The sequence below is a fragment of the Corvus brachyrhynchos genome, unplaced genomic scaffold, assembly GCF_000691975.1.
Source record: "Corvus brachyrhynchos isolate BGI_N302 unplaced genomic scaffold, ASM69197v1 scaffold50, whole genome shotgun sequence".
NCBI classification, from domain to species: domain Eukaryota; kingdom Metazoa; phylum Chordata; class Aves; order Passeriformes; family Corvidae; genus Corvus; species Corvus brachyrhynchos.
In genome coordinates, this window is record NW_008235964.1 from 2044328 (window position 1) to 2053894 (window position 9567).

At 37.3% G+C, this 9567-nt stretch overlaps 1 protein-coding gene across 1 annotated transcript in view; it reads left to right on the forward strand.

Moving 5' to 3' along the window:
- The window catches only part of HGF (hepatocyte growth factor), a gene marked incomplete at its 5' end in the record, with an annotated part of 45471 nt that extends 41442 nt beyond the window's left edge, over nucleotides 1-4029 (forward strand). Inside the window, one exon of the mRNA XM_017727969.1 lies at nucleotides 18-4029. Within this exon, the coding sequence (XP_017583458.1) occupies nucleotides 18-188 (171 nt within the window). The remainder of the gene's footprint in view (nucleotides 1-17) is intronic.
- Between the last annotated feature and the right edge of the window lie 5538 nt (nucleotides 4030-9567).

A 9567-nucleotide genomic window follows, 5' to 3' on the forward strand; every position in this document is an offset into this window, starting at 1 on the left:
GTGTTCATTTTTCCTAGCGAGATTATGGTGGTCCCTTGGTTTGTGAACAAAACAGGCTGAAGATAGTAATTGGTGTCATTGTTCCTGGCCGTGGATGTGCCATTCAAAATCGTCCTGGGATTTTTGTTCGAGTCTCATATTATTCCCGGTGGATACACAAGATTATGATGACCTACAGAAAACCCTGAAAAACTCAACAACTTCCACTGAAAGATTTTGGACAGCATGTAACTAATGTGTAATGTAAAGATCAACAATTTTTTAAGTACTTGATAGTCAAGTTTGTTGAGCTTCTTTTAATATTTATGGGTGTTTTTTGTGTTTTTGTCTATCAGTGTTGTTTTATAAATGTTGGAGTGACTTACAATATATGCAAGTATGATGACATATCTCCTGAAGATACTTGAATGGATAAACAATTTTGCAAAGACATTATTACTGGATGATAAATGGTTTTGTAGAAATAGATCGTATGACCTCTTTTATGCTGCTCTTCAGACTATATTAGAAGGAGAAACAAATTATAGTTCTACTTAACACATCTTATTCTTTCTATGAGCCATATATTTCTCTTCATATATGACAAAAGCCCTACTGAGAGATATATGCATCTGTCAAGGACAGCATTTATGATCATATTTCTCTTTCCCCCTTATAAGAGGTCAAAGATTTCAGTATTTCATTAAAAAATAATATCTTTAGTAAGTAACCTTTTCATTTTTGATGGACTTTGACAAGCCTGCCATAAGCAGAGTTCTCATAGAAGTCACTACCACTTTCTTTTACACAGTGCTTACAGACTAGTTCTGCACTTGGTTCCTTCACTGTATATGTGATCCTGTAATAGATATCTCAAACCCCATTTGAGTTAGCAAAATATTGATCATTTTGACCCAGAAATAACTGTGGATTTACAATGCTAAAGATAGTTTGAAAAAGTAATCCTGGTTAGCTATTGGAAGACTTTAGGCATTAAAAGAAATTTAAATCAAATATGCCCAAATCTTTCTAAACAGAAAAGTATTAAAAATTCTCTGGTTCTAGTTATTTCATGAAACTCTGCATTTACAGCAGGAAAAAGAACAGTTGAACCTGGCACCTGGCTGAGAGACTTAAGACTGGGAAAAGTAAGTTATACATTAATAGTTGAGAACTTCAATAAAACCTTAACTAGATTTGGACAAAATTCTTTCTTTTGTATAATTCCTTTCAGGATAATAAAACAATTGCAGAGATTGATATGATCTTTTATTTAATATGGACAACATCACCAATAGTTTTGTTGCTTGTTTCCTGCCTTTGTATAGGACAACCATTTTCCTTTATGCTGACAGGGAAAAAAAAAAAAAAAAAAAAAAAAAAAAACCCCATCATCTGTGAAAAGTGCTCGTTCTCCTGTAGGCACTTAGTTTTATGTCTGGAAGTATTGTACAAATATGTTGTTATAGGTGGCACTGATTACCCTTTAATTTCTGGAAAATTGATACAACATATATCCAATCATTAGTTTTACTACTGTACATGTAATTGCATAAATAACAGCACTGTTACTTCACTTGTGACTGTGTAAATTGAAAATGTTTCCAGCAGCATTTGGTCTGTGTATCACACCTAACTACATAGCCACGAGGCTGACACCATGGTGTATACGTACAAAAGGACATTTCACACAGAAGATGCAGGGTTGAATTCTGTCCTGTCAGAAGGCAACCACTCCAGAGGAGCTGTCTTGGGAGACAGGCCTCATCTTGACTCACCAAATTTTCTTCAGTAGTGCACTTTGACTTCAACGGGACTCATACATTCTTACATTTCCTGGTGAGCTGGGATGAGTTTCAGCCCATGCTTAAGTGGCTTGGCTTGCTGATATTTGTGTCACATATCCAGTGGATTCTACTGGCACATAGGAAGAAGTCTTTCAGCAAGCAGAGCTTCTGAAATTCCTCCTGATGTAAATAGTCTCTTTGGACAAGATATGACCTCTCTGTACAGCAGATTCAAGGTTGTGGATGCTACGCAGACAGTCTGTCTCGATCTATTCTGGCCACCTCTGAAGGTTTTATGCTCCCTTTGACCTCTCTTAATCACAAGGCCTAAAGAGAGCAGAATTTAGCCTGTTGTATTTACACTTAATTATTGTCATGTAGGTGAAGAGTGTATTCGTACTAAGTATATACTGACCATATCTTATTGAAAGGATTACATTTTTGAGAGAGACTTTTAAAAAACTCCAAGTGAGTTTTGTTCTCAGCCACAACTAGAATGTGGATAAAACATAACAATTCCATGTTCACTCTTTGTAATCTAAGAATTGTTATGTGCTCACTGTATTATATTTGCAGGAATTTTGTCATGTCTAGCTAAAAAAATCGAATCCTAAAATATTTTAGTTATAAGCTTCTGCTGTGCAGAAGGCTGTGATTTTTTTTATATATATATCACACACACACACATATATATATATATATGATAAAAATACTGTTTTTTGTTAGACAATGTGTAAGGATTTTTACCTGTTTGTTCTGGGCAGTGCCTCAGTAAAATAAATTGCGCAGAGTTGATGCTCCAGAACTTAACAAGTTTGTATGCACTTGCTTACTGGGTAATTATGCTCTCCCTATCTCAGAATGGAGGGCACCTGAGATCCTGAAGAGCAAAGGAAGAGAAGAATAATGATATGTGGTAATGAATCTGTACTTCATTTATTCCTGTGAATATTTCTTGTTGGTACCAATGGTACCGTACCAGGCAATTGTTATAACTACAGGACTCTCTTAAGAAAGGAAATTCTATAGATATTTTTTCACTATTCTAATATTTTTTCTCTCTGCTATAACAAGGGAACCTGAACTACATCTAAATTGCTGAAAAGCCTCTTACTAACTTCAGTGGGATCTGAACTTTACTTCGTAAATGAGATTTTAATCAGGTTAGAATAAAGGGTACAGAACTTAAATTCTAATTTAAGGACATTCTTAAACTCTGTTTAATTTCATTCTCATTCTTCTTGCTGTAACTAATCCTTGATCTCTGAAAGGTGTAATGTCTGGATATAAAATCTTGGAATTAAAACCTAAGAGCTGATTTTGTGCAACTGAAGTTAGTTTAACTTAATTACTGTTTTCTTTGGGCATTGGAACTGGCTTCTTCCTTTTATTAAAGAAAACATTTTTCCCTTAAAAAAGTTTTTTCCCTTATCTCTTTTTCTCTCACAAACCTCATGACCCTCAGAGAACAATGTAGCTCTCATTGGGAATGTACTGGTCTAGATTTTTGCTGCTACTGCTGAAATCTTCTTTAGTTTAAGATTAAAATTCTCTGAGGCATTCTGCAATCCCTTGCTGCAGGTAATGCCAATGTACTTGACAGAGCTACTCACTTGAGTTAGAGCTTTTCAAACGAGGGTCCAAATATATTTCTAGGGGTCAAAATCTACTCAGGCAAAATGTCCCTTGAATTCAGTGAATGTGATTGTCAAAAGAGCAGGGCCTAAGAGTTGTTCAGTGCTTTTCCACATTTATCCTTGTACACAGATTCTCAGCTCCACGGCAACTTCAGGAGGAGTTGAGGCTTTGTCATCATCCTTCTGGAAAGCTGGTTGTAAACCAGCAGACACCCATGGAGACTGGGTGAAGCCTATTGGATTGGTTGCTTACCCTTGTCTCCTTATCAATTATTTTCTTCCTCCCTCATGTGCACTGGTATATTACTGTTTTTGAATGTTGGGGCTGCTGGCAGGAAGTGACACGGCTTTTCACCCTAAAATTTTCCAGTGTTCCTTTTTAAATGTACACTTGGGCATTTATGTATGGTGTTTTGTTGCATGGGATCTAACTTCAGGGAGCTGCCTGTGGAGTTTAGTGTATGATAAAAGTATTTTTTCTTATTTAAGTGGGAAAAAGAATGCTCCCATTAAGTACAACTTGCTGAATGCCTAATGAAAAAGGAACACTGTGGTTATAACTTGTAATACAAATCTTCTGTAATTAACGACATCTTCGTTAGTTAATAAAGTTGGTATTTTTGTAACCTTGTTTACTCTTATTATTCTTAATAAAGTATTTTATAAAAAACAACAACTTAATTAGCATTACGTTTCTTATTGGAAGAAGGTCAGAACCCCACAGCGAGTTTCCCAGTTTCAATTCCAGTGAGGGATTTTAATGTGCAGAGTAAGGAGGGCTAGTGTTTAAAGATCCTCATGTGTCCAATTGCAGAATTGAAAATAAAATGAAAGAAAGAGCCAAATACATGGTGATCTTGTTGAGACTTCCCAAGATCTTTCTGACTGATTTCTGCACTGAGAATGGTCTGAGCATATTATAATGAGAGTGTATTTGCAGTGGAAAGGATGTACTCAAGCTAAACATAAATATTTTCCAAGAGTTTTTAGTTCCTTGCAATTTCAGTATGAGAGGCTTGGAATTTTACTTATTTATATTAATATACTTTGCACTTCTGGAAAGGGGTCCCCTCTCAGTATCACTTAGTACTACTGATGGTACAAAAGATGATGCAAAGAAGAGCATTAACTTGCAACAAACCTTGAGGCTGCTGCTACACTCAATACCACAACCAGCCAGCAGCTACTAGAAAAGGAAACAAGCAACACTCTTACTAGCCCCACCAGATCAGTGCCAAGTATTATTAAACTTGTATAACATCAGAGCATTCTGGTGAGCTCAGAAAGGGACAGTAAGTTCATTATTTCTTTGTCATTATCCAGCTGAAATTTCAAAATTGTAAGAATTTCTGGTTAACAGTGATTTTGATGATTTAAATATAGATTAGCTCCAGCTACATCAGCAGTGAATAATTTTTCAAACAGACTCATATGCAGAGTGTTTGAAGTTTGATTCTGAGTTTTCCATGGCAAACATCACTTTCTTTTTGTTTGTTTTCCAGAAAAGGGATTTTGCAATCGATTCATGAAATCAATGGATTTTATGAGAAACTCCTGAAATCAGTGAGAAGCTTGCAATAACTTCAACCATGCAGGAACGCTTCCAAAGTTATAAAAATCCATAAATAGTCTGTATGTCAAAACAATACTTTGCTGCAGTTTTACATTCAGTTTTCAGTATGTTCAGGTGACCTGTCTGTCTTCTGGGAGCCATGAGAAGGAACGTCTTGTACAGCAATCTGCACCACAAAAATCTCCAAAGAGATACTGCCTTCATATTACATTCTGTCATGGCTTTATCTTTTGTAGCTGCAGGAACACTGTAATCTGCAGATGATAAATGATGGAAACCCACATTGATGCTCACTGCTTGCGTTCTGCTCTGTGTTATTTAACAAGCCTCATGTAAACAGAGCAGGCTATTTAGTAGGGCTCGGTTGTGTTTCTATTCTGCCTTCAAAAGCACCGATTTCTGGACAGCTATGTTCCAATAAAACCCACGTGCAATAAATAGGAAAGAAAACAGCTGGGAGGAAAAAGGCAGATCATAAAAAGATTAATAACAAAATAAGCCCTAAAATAAAAAGATTTTTTTTATGTTGTCGCAGTTTTTAGAACATGGGATACATGGCATTAAAAGCTGCAATATAGTAGCTTAATAGCTAAATCTACTTCACTTTGTTGAGAACACTTGGGAAGATCCAATGACTTCTCCATATGGTCACAGAAGATATAAGACAAGTGTCTGAGGTCCTGATTCTACTTGCATTGAAATTACTGTCAAAACACTGTTTTAAAGCACTGTTTAGCCCAATCTAGGGCTAATGGATATGTCCTAAATCTTCCTTCTGAACCCCTTGGACCTTATCATGAGATTGTTTCAGATCCTGACTTAAGGAAGTTCTCAGTGTGTGTTCCAGATGGTTAATGAGGGGCAGAGTAGAAAGTATGCATTTTATTTCAGAGCTGGGCATCAAAGTTCAGACTATTAAATTTGCTAAGAGTCTGATTGAAGATGAGAATTGGTTCATTTACTTGCTATTTAAATATTGTTCAGTATATAACAAAAATGACAATAATTTTATTATCATTATAAATTATTAAGAAGAAGAAGAAGAACAGTTCTAAAATCCATGATTAATGCAGTTGCTAGTAATGTAGCTTTTATATACAAAAGAATAAATTCTTCAGGAAAAAACTCCCCATCAAAGAAAAATGAATGTACCACTTCAGTGTCCAAGAGGTGTTGTTTGCTTGCTATATCTCAAGTTTGTCTGCTGAAGTTAGTGTTTACCTCAATTGGTCAACACTGTATATGTATATTTAATATACTCTACTGGGAGAAAAAAATATACTGAGGACAGTGCAATTCACAACAATTTATCAAAAATAAGGCAAGAAATACAACATTAGAGGTATACACTGGATTAGATGAGGCTAGAGTAAAACACAAATAAGGATATAGTCCTCTTTGACTGAGAGAAGTTTTGCCTTCAGCAATACGTGAGTTTATAGTATTTAATTCAGTTCATATTATACTGACCAAAAAAATTCCAGATGGTTTTCTTTTCTTGAGCATTAATGTCAGCATTATACACACAATGAGCAAATATGCATTTACATCAACATTGCTATTACAAACCATGTCAACCACAGTCTCATGTCTTGGGCGTAAATATGCCATCTGCTGTTCAGCCTTGTGTTTAACAGTGCTCTAACTTCACAGAGCAGTTACAAAACTGCCATCACAGAACTCCTTCTCCTTTTTTTAAATTTACTTTTTGAATATTTTTTTAATTTACGTTTATTAAAAGAAATCTCAGAAAATTTGCTGTTCACAGCAGTGTAAGTTGTGGAAGATTTGCATTAAGCATTCACTTGAAAGCCTCTGCTTCCCATTTCTGTGCATCCTCACAAGGCAGACGAGTCCCAATTATTGCCTGATCCTGTAATTCTTTGAAGTCTGTGTTTCTGTTGGCAAAGTCCCCACATAGCTTCATTTTTTTTCTGTTGTATATATTCAGAAGAAGTCCTCAGAATACCTTTAGCATACCATTTAGAATACCATTGCAGCCCAGCCTTCAGCCATGCACCCTGATGTTCCCATCTTGCCATCAAGTACATTAGCTCATGGAAATGAATATTCTAGTGGGCTAGATGGCTTCTACACCTCCCGCATCAGCAAGGACTGGGGAGGTGCTCCACAGCCATCTATACCAAACCAGCCATATATTGCCACAGGTTTGTTGTGGCTGAGCACTAGAAAAACACAAATTACACATGGACACAAAAACAAGTGCACATCACACTCAGCCAAATGCACATAGAGGCCTTCACAGTAGTATCGAACTGACTAATTAACAAATTCTCAGTCTACACACATGCTTCAGGAAAAGGATTATAACCTGGGTGTTTCCTTGTCCTTGTGCTGTGATAACTCAAGTGCCTTAGTACAGGACAGTGTGAGAAGAGAGGTTGTCCTACCAGCAGCACTTATCTCACTTCCAAACTAACCAAGAATAACAAGGGGAAACTTAATGGTGACAGCCAGGGGGCATGAATTTTTGATATCCTGATTTGGCACATTTGTGATGACAAACATTTGCAGCGTAAGCCTGAGCTGGAATAAAATCTTTTGTACCTCTTATCCTGTGGTCATGTTCTGGATTAGCTGGATCCAAGCCAATCCACTCAGTAGTGATTGCATGTTTGCACATGTCTTTGTGTGTGTATGTGCCTGCCAATGTGTGCAGTTATACGTTTATCTATTCTTCCTGGCACAATGTACAAGCTCAGGATTTCTGTTTATTGTCTTGGAAGCAGACAAAGTAGCTAGTTTTCATCTGTGTTCTAGTTTGTACACATCTATATAACTATAACCTGCATATGAAAGCCCCAAAAGTTAGAAATTAAAAAGTTCAGCCTGCGCCCTTAAGATGCTCAAACATTTTAGGGAATCAGTGCTAAACACTTGCATCTACTCTGCTAATGGAAAGAGCGCATGGGCCTTTGGAGATCCTTCTAGATGGTTTCTTTTTTCTTTTATTTCACTTTAATTTTAGGTAGGTATCACCAGAGGCTAGCCTTAATTTTTAAGCTGTCTTAAAAGCAAATATTCTTCCTGTAGAAACCTGCTTCCTTAATGAAGCTCTTTCTGGGCTGTTATCCTAATTTGGTTAGGGGTCTCTTCTAAAGCTCTGTTTTCCCAGGCTGACTTCTCACTCTATTTTACTTTTTATTTTAGCAGAGACACCAGGCTGTATTTGCAAGCGCTGTGTTTTTTAATCCCCTCTGATGTCACTTAGTGTTAGCAACTTTTTAGTTCATATAACTCCCTAACACTAACCCCTGAGCATTAATTCCTTCAGCTTTCTATGTGTGTAAGTTTTTAAAGCCCTACCTTCCTGCCTGATTTATACACAAGCTTGGAAAATTAAAGGAGAAAAAAAAAAAAAAAAGGCTTTTCCGTTTTCTTTAACTGGCCTTTGCATTAATGCTGCTAAATTTTCTTATCAGTACTTTTTCCCATCACAACATGCAGATCTTACCAAATCAGTCTGCAGGAACATGTCAGTTTTATTGGTATGTTTGACAGAGACCAGGCTGGTTTCCAACTGAAATCCATTTGTTTTCCCTCCAGCATGCTTGCTTACCTCCCCAGGCTCACACTCTGTGTGGCTTCCTCCAAAGAGGTATTTCCCTGCCTGCTTGGGTATGTATTGTGCATTGCCTTTCAAAATCGGCAGCAGAGTTTCCTATCTTTCCCAATTTGCCCTGAGGAGTGTGGACTTTTCTTCCCATTTCCCTGTCAAATTCTTCAGGAGAGTAAAATACTCCTTTACCTTTAAAGCAATTTCCAACTAAATGCAGGAAGCAATCTGTGAAGCTGATGTGATCTTGGACAGCCAAACTTAGAGGGAAACACCTCACTTGAGCATAAAACAAAACCTCTGGATATGCTTCCCTGTTAAAAATTTAAATATAGTCTTGGCATTTCCATATTCCTCTGAATGGTTATTTCAGAGACTTAAGAAGAGTTTCTGAATTTGTTTCTTGGACCGGACGTGGTGAGAGAGGGGTGTTTGCACAGGCTGTTGCACTGTGATCCAAGGCACTCCTCAGCACTGCTGACAGACAAGGTCTCCAATTCTCTTTCTTCTCTGCTGGGTTTTCTTGCTTATTTTCTTGTTTGTCTTGTTTGTTTGTCTGGTACTTTATTATTCTATTTTAATGCTGACAGGAAGAAAATAAACAGGGAAGAGTAGGGCTGGTGGAAGTGTTGTGTTTGAACTGTCTTCTGGGTAAGATTTATGGTCTGCTAAGGACAGCTTTTTGGAAAGTTCTCTTCAATCCTCTCTTGACCGTTTTTTTGGCCTCCTTTGCTGTCTGAAGACACTTCACTTTCTCTGCTTGGAAAGTGCTTTGCTCATTATCTTCTCTGTAAGGGTGGAAGTGATGAAGTCACTTTGTGTCTCTCCCCCCTTTCCCCCGCCCCACACTGCTATCTGCGTCCCTCGGTGCCGATTCAGCAACAGCACGGAGCACTCACTGCAGGACCCTTTCCTTCTGCAAAATCCTGACTGAGGCGATACTTGAGCAAACTTTATTGGAGAACAAAATACAGCAAAGGCACAGAGTAGAGTGGCATTTCTACACTTGCCTCA